The sequence below is a fragment of the Theropithecus gelada genome, chromosome 12 (genome assembly GCF_003255815.1).
Source record: "Theropithecus gelada isolate Dixy chromosome 12, Tgel_1.0, whole genome shotgun sequence".
In the NCBI taxonomy this organism is placed as follows: domain Eukaryota; kingdom Metazoa; phylum Chordata; class Mammalia; order Primates; family Cercopithecidae; genus Theropithecus; species Theropithecus gelada.
This window is the reverse complement of record NC_037680.1, coordinates 36,322,702-36,338,580: the sequence shown is the minus strand read 5'-3', so window position 1 is coordinate 36,338,580 and position 15,879 is coordinate 36,322,702. Positions and strand designations below refer to the sequence as shown.

The 15,879-nt window shown below is 39.6% G+C and overlaps 1 protein-coding gene across 2 annotated transcripts in view; it reads left to right on the top strand.

The window, feature by feature from the left end:
* Positions 1–15,879, top strand: part of PLA2R1 (phospholipase A2 receptor 1) — a 118,816-nt gene that overhangs the window by 34,909 nt on the left and 68,028 nt on the right. For both annotated transcript variants that reach the window (XM_025405383.1, XM_025405382.1), the window contains exons 6-10: positions 281–424; positions 6,061–6,255; positions 8,872–9,029; positions 12,426–12,524; positions 15,735–15,847. In XM_025405383.1, coding sequence (XP_025261168.1) covers positions 281–424; positions 6,061–6,255; positions 8,872–9,029; positions 12,426–12,524; positions 15,735–15,847 — 709 coding nt within the window. The remainder of the gene's footprint in view (positions 1–280; positions 425–6,060; positions 6,256–8,871; positions 9,030–12,425; positions 12,525–15,734; positions 15,848–15,879) is intronic.

The following is a 15,879-nucleotide window of genomic DNA, read 5'->3' as shown; positions in this document are numbered from 1 at the left end:
CGGTCTGCTGCTTTAAAAATAGCTACAAATTGCAAAGTATCTCTCTACTTTAAGATAGTAAAATTGGGTCTTTTGGAATCTTTGGGAAATCATTTAATTGACATGCCTGGACTGTAACTGCAAAATCATGGATAACATCTTATAGGATATAACATCTTTACAGGATTTACTATATATGACAAGCAAAAAGGCTATCCCCTTGATGCTGAAACTACATTTCAATATATATTAAACTAGCTGCTTTTGCTTCTAATATTAAACACACTCTTTGTATTTTCAGAGGTAAATTTTGAGCCATTTGTTGAAAATCACTGTGGAACATTTAGTTCATTTATGCCAAGTGCCTGGAGGAGTCGGGATTGTGAGTCCACCTTGCCATATATATGTGAAAAATATCTAAACCACACTGATCATGAAATAGTTGGTAAGTGTTTTTATTTTAAGTTGTTCTTAGGTGTTGTTTACTTGTCCTCTCAATATATGTAAATTTCTCTAATTTTTACTAATAATTCATAATGTAAACTTAGCTAAATCTAGTTTATATGAAAAAATGTGTAACTAGATAATATCTGCTATGTCAAAGGGACTGTGATGTTAACAAATGCATTTAGGTTTTTACTAAAAAACTGAAATAAACTGAGCATAGCAAACATTTTCTTCCTCTCTTCTAAAAAATTTGCACTCTTAGTCATTCTGTATTAGAAAAATAAGATACATTTCTTTTTCTATTCTAGTTTTGAGTTTTATTTATTGTTCCCCTAGAAATTAAACATAATTTAAAAAACAATTTTATATAATTATTTACTTATTGATTTTCTGGCACACTCTGAATCTCTTATTAGTAACACACCCTCCTCCCTGAAATCACATGCAGGACTTTTTAGATGGAGTTAATACTTAAATAATATCTAATCACAATCTACTACCAGAAGTCCAGTTATTTCTGTTTTCAGGTCTATAACCTCTTTCTAGTTTCTCTGAGAATTAATGTCTTAACTCCAAATGTAGAGATAAAAATATAACTTTTTTTTTTTCTTTGAGACGGAGTCTCGCTCTGTGGTCCAGGCTGGAGTGCAGCGGCACAATCTCAGCTCACTGCAAGCTCAGCCCTCCTGCCTCACTCTCCTGAGTAGCTGGGAGTACAGGCCCCCGCCACTACACCTGGCTGATTTTTTGTATATTTAGTAGAGATGGAGTTTCACCGTGTTAGCCAGGATGGTCTCGATCTCCTGACCTCGTGATCTACCCTCCTTGGCCTCCCAAAGTTCTGGGATTACAGGCGTGAGCCACCGCACCCGGCCAATATAGCCATTTTATAAAGAATCATTGCAAAAATATTAGAAAAACTCTAGATTTAAAATAATAAGCTGAATTATCATTTTTAAATATTGTCTCTGACAATCGAGTTTTAACTTTCATTTTCCTTTAAATAGCTGAGCCTAGAAGTTTTGTAGAATATGGGGTACAAGTTGGGGAAAAAAGAAGCATCTTGCCATTTTTTAATGTAGAGATTTGTCCATTATTTCAGGAATTTGCTGAAATTGCTACCACCTGTTATTGTCCTTTTCCCTCCCTCTCTTCCTTCTTTCATATTCCTTTCTCCATTCCTTCTCTCTTCATTTTTTCTTTCTTTCTTATGCCATCTTGCATTCCCTCCTGCCACCCTTCGTTTCTTCTGTTATATTTATCCTTCTGGTCTGCTAATTGAGGTCAGAAGACCAGAAATGGAAGTAGTTAAGTTAGCTTGTTTGGATTATTTGCTTTGCTTCAAGTTCAACACATTCTTCTGCGAATCGATTGAAGTCTTGCTTTTGTGACCCAGGCTGGAATGCAATGGCGCGATCTCAGATCAGTGCAACCTCTGCCTCCCGGGTTCAAGCAATTCTGCCTCAGCCTCCCAAGTAGCTGGGATTACAGGTGCCCACCACCACGCCCAGCTAATTTTTGTATTTTTAGTAGAAATGGGGTTTCACCATGTTCACCAGGCTGGTCTCGAACTCCTGACCTGAGGCTATCCATCCGCCTCGGCCTCCCAAAGTGCTGGGATTACAGGCGTGAGCCACCACGCGCAGCCTAAAATTCCAAGTTAAAAAGGGTGTCATGAGTACTTTTTTAGGCTGAAAACCATTGGGGTCAATGATATACAAAATTCTAACACTCTTTGGCCATGATTCCAATTGCTGTCAGAGTCCTAGAAACAATTTTAAAAGAATGTTTTGTTTCCCACAGTGAAATCATATTTAGTTTAAATTCGTTCTTAATGGAGGCACCTCGTTGTGGTTAATAAAATAAGGCAAAAAATGCCATCATCAGATAGGGGACAGTCTCGCGAGAAAGGAAAACCAACATATAGCATGTGCATCACCACTGCCCTCCAATGTCCAAGCATCATGGCACTGTGTTCCTGAAAGCCCCACCTGGCATCCGTATCAGCCCAGAGCAACACCGGGGACACTCAAGACGTGTCTTCAAAGTGAAACCTATTTGTCATACCCATTTTAGAGGAAGTTGTCAGAGTTTTAGGCTCTTTTCAGCTGAGGATAAATATCTACCTCACCCATACACTATGTATAAAATCCCTGAAATACCATTTAAATTGTATTCCATAATACTTCTTTTAAATGTAAAAAGGTTTCAAAAACAAACAGCTTTGTTAAATTTTATACCTAGTCCCAACACCCTGCTTTCATTGTATGTCCTTTGTCAAGTCTCTTTACTTCTTTGGTTTTGTTGTTGTTGTTTGTTTTACTTTTTTACTATTTTTTAAAATAAAATTTACTATATATGTTCAAAGTATACAATATGATGTCATAGGATATATATATATATATAGTAAAATGGTTATTTTAGTGACACAAATTAACACATGCATCATCTCACTTAGTTACCCATTTCCCCCACTGTGACAAGAGCAACTATAATTTACTCATTTATCAAGAATCCTGAATACACTATATTAACTATAGTCCTCATGCTGTATATTAGACCTTTAGACTTGTTCATCCTACAGATCTGCTACTTGTATCCTTTTTCTTACCTCTGCTCATTTTCTCTCTTTGACTCCTAGTAACCTTTTATCTGTTCAGCCATTCTGTGTTTGGATTAGACAATTTAATCCATTTGCATTCAGAGTAATGATTGATAGGTAAAGACTTACTATTGCCATTTTGTTCATTGTTTTCTGCTTGTTTTATAGATTCTTTTTTCTTTCTTCCTCTCTTATTGTTTACCTTTGTGATTTGGTGATTTTTTTTGTGTATGTGGTGCTAAATTTCAATTCCTTTCTCTTTATCAGTTGTGTATCTGCTATAGTTTTTTTTTTTTTTCTTTGTGGTTATCATATGGCTTACATAAAACATCTTGTAGTTATAATGGACTGTTTTACACTGATAACTGCTTAACTTTAGTTGCATACAATCACTCTAGATTTTTACCCTACCTCCAATAGTTAAAATTTTGATGTCACTATTTACATCTTTTAATATTGTGTATTTCTTAATTTATTGTAGCTATAGTTATGTTTTAGCATTTTGGTTATTTATTTATTTACTTATTTATTTATGTTTTAGAGACAGGGTCTTGCTCTGTTGCCCAGGCTGGAATATGGTGGCATGATCATAGCTCGACCTCCTGGGTTCAACTAATCCTCCCACCTCAGCCTCCCAAAGTGCTGGGATTACAGCCGTGAGCCACTGTGCCCAACCTATTTTTGACAATTTTGACTTTAATCTTCATACTGGAGATATAAATGATTTACAGACCACCATTACAGTATTTGAACATTCTGAATTTGACTATATATTTACCTCCAAGGAAGAAGGGGTACTCTGGAGGTTTGGCTCCAGGGAACAGCGCATGGCTGAAATTTGGGAACCAGAACCAGTATGGCACTGTGGCAACTCCAGCTCTAGGGGTGAAGCACCAGGCAGTGGTGAATCCGGACCCTGGGATGGTGGGACACAGCAGAATCTCAGACTCTGTGAGGTCAGGTTCAGTAGCAACAAGGACCCAGGAATGGTGGCATATAGCTATGGCCTGTTTCCTGGGGGGCAAGGAGCAGCAAAATGATGACTCCTCTCCCGGGGAAGGCGGGGTGCCTCAGCAGTTCAGGCTTTGTGGGACTAGTCCAGTTCCAGGAAAGCAGGGTGCTACAGCTGTTTGGCCTGGAGGGCAGGATGTCCCAGCCTTGCCAATGCTGTTTCCGTTGGATGCAGGGTACCACATCAGCCAAGCCCCACGAGGCACAGCTGCTCAGCTCAGCCAAGGCACCCATTCCCCCATGAGATGGGGCTGCTTCAGCTTAGGTGCTGGGGGGTATGACTGCTTTGGGCAGCTAAAGCACTGTTTCCCCTGGATTTGGGAGCCACTTCAGCTCAGGTGCCAGAGGTGTGACTGCTCTCGGCAGCCAGGGCAGGGATTCCCTGGGAGGCAGGGCGCCACTTCAGTACACATTCCTGGGAACATGACTGCTCTGGGAGGCCAAGGCACCATTTCTTTGGAGGCAGGGTGATAAGCCAGCTCAGGCTCTGAGGGGCATGGCACAGCAACAACCAGGAAAGGTAAATAGAGCAGCTCGTGGCAACTTGGCCACGCCAGGTAGAGTGAGAGCCCCACAGCAATTTGGCACGGGGTTGGTGGGCCACGAGGTAGAAGTGGTGCAGTGGTTACAAAGCCTCAAGGATGGAGAGGTGCTGTGGCTACTCACTACCGGAGCAGAACATGACATTCTAGCAGTGGTTCTTTTTTCAAGATGGTGCAGCACAATAGCCCCATAGGCCACAGAGAGACAGGGTACAGCGTCAGAACTTTCTCTGGGGCAAGCATAGTCCTATAGACTCCAGGCAGCCCCCTCAACTGGGCTTAGTGCCTGTGAAGGCTGCAGGGGTCCCCAGTAGCAAGGACTGTAGGTGACGCTGGTGGTGTTGGAGGCTGCTGGGGTCCTCTTGCTCATCCTTTCCTTACAGGGAGAAGTCTCTCCTGGCTCTAAGCTGCTTCCAACGGGGACTGGGGGAGATTGTGGGCGGGGGGGTGGCAAGGGTTTCTGTGCTCCATGTTGTTTCTGCTACTCCCTTGATGTGCTCCAGCACTCTCCTTCAGCTGTCTTTGTGAAAATGTAATCATTTATTCGTTGCCTTGGCTGCTGCTATAGCAGGGATGAGTGCCAGGTATTACCAGAAAGGGGTCCCAATCCAGACCCCAAGAAAGAATTGGAGGCGAATCCATAAAAGGAAAGCAAGTTTATCAGGAAAGTAAAGGAATAAAGATTGGCTACTCCAGAGGCCGAGCAGCGGCTTGGGCTGCTCAGCTGATTACACTTACAGTTCTTTCTCGATTATATGCTAAACAAGGGGTAGATTATTCATGAGTTTTCTGGGAAAGGGGTATACAATTTCCGGAAATGAGGGTTCCTCCCCCTTTTAGAACATATAGGGTAACTTCCTGATGTTGCCATGGCTTGTAAACTGTCATGGCATTGGTGGGAGTGTCTTTTAGCATCCTAATACATTATAATTAGCATATAATGAGCAGCGAGGATCACCAGAGCTCACTTTCCTCACCATCTTGGTTTTGATGAGTTTTGGCCAGCTTCTTTACTGCAGCTTGTTTTATCAGCAAGGTCTTCGTGACCTGTATTTTGTGTTGACTTTCTGTCTCATCTTGTAGAATGCCTGACCTTCTGGAAATGCAGCTCAGTAGGTCTCAGCCTTATTTTACTCAGCCCCTAAACAAGATGGAATTGCTGTTGTTCAAAGGCTTCTGACACAGGTGTCTCTATTGGCCATTTTGCTGCCATCCCTCCTCTCCTTACTTCTTTGTACCTTCACTAGCTCATCTGGAAAATGAAATACTGAGGTTCATTTTACCCTAGATCTAGATCTAGATCATAGATTAGACCCTTCTCAACTCTGAAGATCTAGAATTCCATGATATATGTCATTTTGTATATTTCTGTTTTTCACATTTTTAAAGTAATCATATAAATGGCAATTTACATAAACTGTAATAAGTAATGTTAAAATAATTGTGGAAAATGACATTGTTTTTTGTTGGTTTAAAAAGAAAAAGATGCGTGGAAATATTATGCTACCCACTGTGAGCCTGGCTGGAATCCCTACAATCGTAATTGCTACAAACTTCAGAAAGAAGAAAAGACCTGGCATAAGGCTTTGCGTTCCTGTCAGGCTGATAACAGTGCATTAATAGATATAACCTCATTAGCAGAGGTGGAGTTTCTTGTAACCTTCCTTGGAGATGGTGAGTCCCAGCTGCCTTTGGTTTAAGAGGTATAAAATATAATGTAGTAACTACTTTTATTAGTAGAGTTGAAAAGAAATTTAAGTTATTTAAAAGTGGTTATTCATGACACATATATTTAAAGTTTCTAAATGTTATTCAGGAGTTCAAATTTATTGGATTTTTACAAAATACATGTTCAGAAACTTCGTAACATCTTCATATATGCCACATTTATTAGATGATTTTTAACTTTTTTGTAAAGTAGGAAAGTTCATTTCCTAAAACTTCTAGTGAAAAACCTAAACCTGTAATTTAGCTTTATGGCCACTAGATAGCAGTAGTGTGTTGTTATCATGTAATCCACATACTAAAGGGAACCCCTGAGGCAAATAATTGGATTTAAACAATTTTAGCCGGTGAACATGGGTAATTTATTTGGTGAGGTGATGTTCAGACTGTTCCCCATGTATAGGAGTTTTAGGCTCCTGGCTTCCACCCAGCCTGAGTCCATCAGAGTTGGCTTGCTCTTCAATGTGTCATGCATTTGACATAGACTTCTGCTGAAAAATACTGAAATTATTTATTTCATTTTTCAGTTTTTAAAAATACAAAAAAATTTCCAGGATCTACTTTGATGACATTTTCAATTGTTAGGTTTTAGTATGGAGTGAAAACATGCATCCTTCTCTGTTATTTTTCCTAATCCTTTGCATTTGGGATTAAAGAACCCTGTGGGCTGCTTATCTCAACAAGGGCACTTACACATCTCTTTCAGCCACATAGGGTCCTTTCTTACCTAGGCTGTCAAGTTTTAATTCCTTTTCCAGCAACTCCACTTCAATTCCTTTAAGAGGTTTTGCTCCTTTTTTCTCATGGCAGAAAAAAGAAAAAGGAAAAAACATACTTTAAAAAATAGGTTTAAGAGGTACAGGTGAGTATTTCTTACATGCATATATTGCAGTGGTGAAGTCTGACCTCTTAGCGGTCCCATCACCCAGATAGTGAGCATTGTACCCAACAGGTGATTTTTCAACCCTCAGCCTCACCCCTACCACCTTTTGGAGTCTCCAGTGTTTATTATCCTGCTCTGTATCCCCATGTGTCCCCATTGTTTAGCTCCCACCTATAAATGAGAACATGCAGTATTTGATGTTCTGAGTTATTTCACTTAGCAGAATCACCTCAAGTGCTACCTGTGTGCAAAAGACATGATTTCATTCTTTTCTATGGCTGAGTAGTATTCCGTGAGGGGTGTGTGTGTGTATATATGTGCACATATATATGTGCATATATGTGTATATATGTGTATATATATGCATATATGTGTATATATGCGTATATATGTGTGTATATATACATATATATGCATATATGTGTATATATACATATACATGTATATATGCATATATGTATATATGTGTATATATATGCATATATGTATATATGTGTATATATATGCATATATATGTGTATATGTGTGTGTATATATATATAAAAAACCATATTTTGTTTATCCAGCCCTCCTCTGATGGATACTTACATGATTCCATCTTTGCTATTGTGAATAATGCTGTGATAAACATATGAGTACAGGTGTCTTTTTGATATGATTTTTTTCCCTTTGGGTGTATATCCAGTAATGGGATTGCTGGATTGAATGGTAGTTCTATGTTTAGTTCTTTGAGTAATCCCCATACTGTTTTCCATAAAGGTTGTACTAATTTACATTCCCACCAATAATGTATAAGTGTTCCTTTTTTTGCATCCTCACCAACATCTGTTGGGGGGAAAAAAAAACTTATCTTTAAGCTAGACTATCATTAAAAGTTTGTTTCATGCCCTTTTCATAATCCAATGGGTCTTCCTATTTTTCCTTTCTCTAGGCAGAAGCAAAACCAGACTTTTCAGATCTACTTAACGTACATACATGATTCTAGCAGAAATCAGAGCCCCAGGAATTCAACTTGCTTAGGCTTTGTTGTTGCATTGGCTTTGGCTCACACTCTGCCTCACTTATAAGGCCTATATCAAGCAGATCTGGATATTATGGGGGTGTCTTAGTCCATTTTCTATTGATTATAATAGAATACAAAGAAACTGAGTAATTTATAAAGAAAAGAACTTTATTTCCTAGAGTTATGGAGGCTGGGAAGTTCAAGGTCAAAGGGCCACATCTGGAGAAGGTCTCCTTGCTAATGGGGATTCTCTGCAGAGTCCCATGGTGGCACAGGGCATCACATGGAGAGGGGGCTGAGTGTGCTATCTCAGGTCTCTCTTCCTCTTCTTATAAAGCCACCAGTACCATTCCCATGAGAACTAGTTAATCCATTAACCCACTAATCATCAGGGCAGAGCCTTCATGACCCACTCGACCCTTAGAGGCTCCCCCTCAATATTGCCACATTGGGGATTAAGTTTCAACCTGAATTTTGGAGGGGACAAACATTCAAACCATAGCAGAGAGGGGAAAATGTTTAAACAGACATTTTATGCCAAGACTTAAACAGATTTCATTATGCAAAGAAATAAAGAAGAAATCACATGTGAAGTGGTATATTTTGGTAGTAACTCCAGGGTGTTATCTCCTTTGCAAATAATAGGATCCCGTAAGTAATTTACATTTATCTCTTACAGAAAATGCATCAGAAACATGGATTGGTTTGAGCAGCAATAAAATTCCAGTTTCCTTTGAATGGTCTACTGACTCTTCAGTCATCTTTACTAATTGGCACACACTTGAGCCGCAAATTTTTCCAAATAGAAGCCAGCTGTGTGTCTCAGCAGAGCAGTCTGTAAGTCAATTCATTTGTTCAGTGCTCACTTTACTGGTCTTGTACTGAAGGCCACCTATGCTGGAGCCTTGGGCTCTGGCAGAGACCAAGACAGGCACAGTCCCTGCTCCTCATGGGCCTTCCATGTTAGAGAGTAAACAAGTACACACAGAAAAAACATGGTAATTATAGTTGTAATGATTGCTCCAAGGAAATATGTGACATGATAGTGAAAAGCTTGGGTTGGGGAAGGACAAGATAGTCACAGAAAGCATTTCTGAAAAGTTGACATTTAAGCTTGGACTTAAAAAAAAAAAAAAAAAACTCTCAGAGAGAAGGGGGAAGAATATTCTAAGCAGAACATGCAGAGGGTAGCAAGTGCAAAGGCCCAAAGACAGACCAAGACTTGCTATGTTGAATTATCAAAAAGGAGACCAGTGGTGAGGAGGTCGTAAGAGACGGGCAGTAGGAATTCTAAAATGCCAGGTTTCTAGACTGTGGTACAGTAATCAATAAAGTGCTTCAAGGAAACAAATGGCATGATCTGATTTACATTTTAAAATTAACTGTGGCTGCTACACAGAAAATGGTTAGGAGAGGGATAAAATGGAAGCAGAAAAGCCAGTTTGGAGGCTACACCAGAGTTGAATTAGGGTAGTGACTGTGAAGAGAAGTGGACAGATCCAAGTGTGCTTTGGAGAACAGGAGGTGTTGCTAAGTTAGATGTTGGGGTGGGAGAGAGGTCGGCTTTTGGCTTGAGCAACCACGGTTTTGGTGGATGTTGGTGCCATTGACTGCCGTGATGAAGATGAGGGGAAGAACTGAGGGATGGAAGATTACTCTGGAGAGTGATGGTTTTTAAGCTCCTTTATCTTATTCACATAAAAGGATTTAAACAGTATGTGTAACCTCTTTGAAAATTATGGATCAGTGGCAAGTCTTGCTCTTTTCCTCACGTGGATGGAGTGGTCCCAGTAGTCTGAACACCACATTCATCCCTATGTTCTAGTCTCTCATTTATCTAAAACATCTGATTATACAGAATTAGTTTAATCCTAAGCCATTTGAATAGTTTATTATGCCTAAAACAGACTTAATCTCTTTGATCAAGATAGCTGCTGAATACAGTGGCTGAGTTTTAGGAGGTTGTTGGGACTTGGTAGATGTCCTTATTCTTCTAACCACCGGGATACTCTGTCAAGTTCCCCCAAGAGGCAGTTTATTAAATGTTACTGACATGGCTTGACAAAGTAATTATGCCAGCCAAACAGGAAGCATTTCTGAGCACTTAACTTTTGTGACATGTTTCATGGTTTCATCTTTTAATGCTAGCACAGACAATTACAATTGTACAGTGCAGTAACAGTTATACATGCTAAGGCTGTGTCTCTCAGCCCCATATGAAGAAGGAGAAACAATACCTCTCAATGTTTGTCTTGGGTCTAGCTCTGCTGAAATCCACCACAATGTTTTGTTTGTTTGTTTGTTTTTGAGACAGAATCTCACTCTGTCACCCAGGCTGGAGTGCAGTAGTGTGATCTCAGCTCACTGCAACCTCCACTTCCTGGATTCAAGTGATTCTCATGCCTCAGCCTCCCGAGTAGCTGGGATTACAGGCCTGCACTACCACGCCTGGCTAATTTTTGTATTTTTAGTAGAGGTGGGGTTTCATGTTGCCCATGCTGGTCTCAAACTCCTGGACTCTACCCTCCTTGGCCTCCCAAAGTGTTGAGATTACTGGCATGGGCCACCGCGTCTGGCCCACCACAGTTTATTCCACAGTATCTGCTGATTTATTGGTTCATTAGTTTTGATATAATTTAGGTGATCATTTCTTATTGACAGGCATGGGTATGTTGCTCTGCAAGTTTACAGAACAGGAACCAATATTTGGACAGAGATTATTTTTTAAGAGATTGAGGATAGGTATTAATAGTATTGGACATGTCAGGACAATGCTGCCATAAGTGTAATATTTTGTGGCCCCTTTTCTGGCAACTCAGAAGCTCCTTGAATAGTAGATGTATAAAAAATAACATTTATTTCCTGGAGTAGAACTCAGTATGAATATAATTATTATAATTAACAAGTTAACAAATCACAGTTGACACAAATTTGAATATGAGAGCCTAGGAAACAATTCATTTGTTCTTCCATTCATCTAACAGTTCTTAACTACAGAATGCCTGACACTATCCTGTAACTGGATGGTTTGCTGGAAGACTCCCTGGGGGAGCGATGCAGGGCTCCTCTTACAAATGAAGGTGTCAGCCCTGGATGTTGTATTTTTCTAAGGGTCATGGAAGGGCTCCACATTCCCCTAAAATTCTAGATGTGTGAAATACCACCTGGAATTTGAATTGTGTAACTTTAGCCTAAGGTTCTGATTTGTGTTATTAAAAAAAAAATCCTACAGGAAGATAAAATTTTAATCTGTTAGCAATTATTATATCGTTATTAATGAAAGATCTGAGAGTAGCCTTCAATAGGATTACAGAAAAACATGAAAGTATCTGCCTAGCATATAAAGAGGAGATGGGGTGGTGCTGTTCGAATTCCTGATGGAGGGATCATTGAAGGGTGAACGTGAATTTCATCTATGCCAGTATTACCTAGGGTGCTTCATGGTAGCTTCTAGGAATTTCCCCAGCATCAGGTAGAGACATGAAAGCAGCAAAGCATTTAATGTAACACTTAGAATTGGTTGAAGAGAGGTATCAGCACTCTCACTTGGTCAGGAGGATGGCTTCATCCCAGTGGTTCTCACAGTGTGACCCCCAGACCAACAGCATTAACACCACCTGAAAGCTTGTTAGGAATGCCAATTCTCAAGTCCCACCAGACCTACTGAGTGAGACACTGGTCTTGCAGCCCAGTCAGCTAGGTTTCAGTTAGCCCTCCAGGTGCTTCTGGAGCACACTCAAGATTGAGAACCGTGGCTCTATCCCATCTTTTCACAGAAAAATTGAGAACAGCTTAATGGAAAGCCAGGCTGACCTTTGTATTAATCCTAGCTCCAATGTTTACTGACTCTAGGACCATGTAAAATGCTAACTCTAACCTTTAAAACGGGAATAATAATCCCTACCTCACTGGAGCATTGAGATAATAGATGAAAATCGCCCTGCATTAAGCCAACACATGGCAGCTATCAAGAAGCACCAGTTGTTGATAGTTGCTTCCTCTCTCCCGCCCACCCAGTTATAGATTGAACACCTTGGAACTCGTGCTGGAGAGAGGGGCCTCCCATCCCTAGAGAAAGTGTGAACCCTTTCCATGACAAAGTGGGGTGCTGCCTGAAACATTATCCCATGCGGGAGCACATTATTCATCATATTTTTATTTGTAAGAATTGCTATGGCCCCACCAGCATCAGCACAGAGTGTGTTCATTCTCTTGTAACATTTTTCTCCATAGGAGGGACACTGGAAAGTCAAAAATTGTGAAGAAACACTTTTTTACATTTGTAAAAAAGCAGGCCATGTCCTCTCTGATGCTGAATCAGGATGTCAAGAGGTAAGTGCTGTTAACATTGCAATTTAGGTACAGGAACTTCATAGCTAGATACCAATTCCACCATCAATTTGAAGTGAATTTCTCTCTCTCCTCTCTCTCTCTTGCTCTCTCTCTCCTCTCTTGCTCTCTCTCTTTCCCAACCCCCCTTCTTTCCTTTCCTCTTTTTTTTTCGTCCTGAGAAACATTGTCTTGCTATCTTCTACACGGGATTGCTTTTCTTTTGAGATTAAAAATGTAAATGGTCCTGATACAGCATCTGTACAGTGACTATCCTGTCTGTGTGATGCCCTGTCTCACACTTGATTTTCCTAGTTTTCTTTCTTTCTTTTTTTCTTTCTTTTTTTCTTTTTTTTTTTTTTTTTTTTTTTTGAGATGGAGTCTTGCTCTGTCACCCAGGCTGGAGTGCACTGGCACGATCTTGGCTCACTGAACTTCCATCTCCTAGGCTCAAGCAATTCTCGTGCCTCGGTCTCCCGAGTAGCTGGGACTACAAGTATGCACCACTACGCCTGGCTAATTTTTGTATTTTTAGAAGAGACAGGATTTTGCCATGCTGGCCAGACTGGTCTCGAACTCCTGACCTCAAGTGAACTACCTCCTCGGCCTCCCAAAGTACTGGGATTACAGACTTGAGCCACTGTGCCTGACCTATGGTTTTCCTAGTTTTCAAGTGAGATGTCAGAAAACAATTGTGTTCCTCTGAGTCAGAGTGAACTCTGCTGTATCAGTCTCAACAGTTTTCCAGACCTGGTTTTTATGCAACTATGCTTTAATTATTTTCTCTTCTAATCCAATTTTGTGTTGCAATTGAACAATGACCCATTCCCCTTAGAATCTTCATTTTATTCGTTAATCAATGTGTAAACACGTGAACTACTCTTCATACTCTAGCTGGAAAATAGATGTGCCATAGCTGACATGTCACCATTTTATCTAATGATTACAATTTCTGAATTATAGCTGATATCTGATTAATCTCTACCTGATCTGAAATATTGAAGACGGGGCAGGGGCGAGGGTGGGGGTATTTGTCTTACTGTGGCTTCCCGGGAAACTCAACGTGTTTCATTTTTGTTGAAAGGACAATTAACTTTTTACACTGCAGAAACAGAACTGATGTTCTATTCAAACTTTTGTTCATGGCTTCCCTTTTCCAGCCAGCATTAGCAGTACTTAAAGTTTCTGAGTTCATAGCCAGTTCTCTAGCTTTGTGAGGAAATTTCCATTAATTTTATTATGCATCAGTCTATGAATATGGTTTTGAAAGTTTTCTCTTTCTTAGAACGTTGCTTCAATGCAATTTCTAAACAGTCTGCACTTGAAAAATCCATTTGTAAAATCAATCTTGATAATTTCAAAGCAAAAAAAAGTGATTTGTTTTTCCTTCTGAGTCACTTTTTTGGGATTGGACAATATGAACAATTCCTTCAGTCTTGTCACCACCATCCTTTCATTTAAAAATGAAATAGCACCTAGTGTACAAAGGGTTAACTGATATACTCAGTTATCCTTCCCGCATTCATTGTGTGGACAAAGCCTTGAAGTAACAAGTCTGTTTTTCTGATTATTCTATGCCAGATCTATTTTTCCCTCCCTTTTCTTGAGCCTGTTCAGTTACTGGATTTTTTTGTTTGCTAAGCAGCCTATGATCTAAAAACTTCTAACGAAGAAGAAATACATTATCAGAAAGGTCAGATTGCCAGCCTCCCTCTCCCTGTCCTTCCAAGTGCAGGAGCAGTCTAACATCCCTGCTCCTATCCTGGAGGGATGCCTGAAGGAGCTGTATGGAGCTGTCAGGTACTCACAGAGAGAAGACTGAGAATAGAGGTGAAAGAGAGTGAGTTCAGAGCAGATCCTAGATGGCTGGATGTGGGAGCTCCTGTGCTTCCCACCTCAGTTAATGATATGTTTGAACTAACATAGCTGATTTCTAAATTAAGGTTTTCTTTAATTTACCGCAAGACCAAAATCTTTTCCAAGAAATTTATGAGAAATCACGTTATGACTGATCAAAAGCTGGCAAGTATTGGCATAGCATAAAATGAAGAGTGTTTTAAAACTGGTGAATAAATTAAAATAGATAAAAATCATGTGATCATAATATTGGAAAAAAAGAACTAAAATAGCTCAGTTTAAATATAGAGGACTAATGAATGTATGTCTTTCATACTGTATGATTTCTGATGAGATCGGGCATGTTCAGGGTGGTATGGCCGTAGACCGTACTGCATGATTTCAAAGAATAGAGCCACCCTTCATTGTTCCCAGGGTTAAGACATAGACCTGCGTGTTTGTCATTTTTGTCTGAGTGCCAAAGCTTACTTTCCTCCCCTCTAAAAGGCGAGCCAGTTAATTTAGTAATAATCTTTACCCAAAAAAAAGAAAGAAAAAATACATATATTGGCCATTTTCTATTTGGAAGCATTATGCTCCAAACAAGACCATCCTGGACTATGCCAGAATTGGGTTTCAGGCCCAGCTGATCCACTAGTTTGACTTTATCCAAGTCCCTAATCTCAATGAATCTCAGTGGGATAACATGAAATAATCAATATGAAAGTTGGAAAAATCTATAATATTATCTAGATATATATTCTCTTTGTTCATGTTCTCTTTCCCCTCTGTTGAATTCTGAAATCTCTATCTGCATTGTCCTTCTCTGATTCTCAGAACAGCCCCATAAATACTATTATTATCCTCATTGTATAGATGAAAAAACTAAGGTATTAAACAAGGTTGCACAGTAGTGGAGCCAGAATTCAAACCCACGCATCCTGACCCTAGAGCCAACACTTAATTTCTACCCTCCTGTCAGGGCCATTTATATGAAATTCTGTAAGTAAGGGAGGGGGAGAGAGGGGGGAGAGAGAGAAAGAGAGAGAGAGACAGAGACAGAGAAAGAGAGAGAGAGAGAGAGAGGCAGAGATCTCGAATGAGTACCCTTTATTTTCATTTACTTTTAAGGTTTCACATTTTAAGTAAATTAAAAATTTTAGGTTTTAAGATAATAAATCAAATAAATGTAGAAGTGGCTGTAGTTAATGGTGTTACCAGATAGAAGAAATATAAAAATATCAAGACAAAAATTCAAGGAGTTTTAAAGGAGTAAGAGAAGACAGTCATGTAGGTGGTAAAAGAGTATGCAAAAATATCTCTTGGTATTTAACTAAATCAGATTGTGTCCTTAATTTCCCTTTGATTCTTTTTAAGGGATGGGAGAGACATGGTGGATTCTGTTACAAAATTGACACAGTCCTTCGAAGCTTTGACCAAGCTTCCAGTGGTTATTACTGTCCTCCTGCACTTGTAACCATTACAAACAGGTAAATTAAAATTTTTTTTAACAGAAACAAGA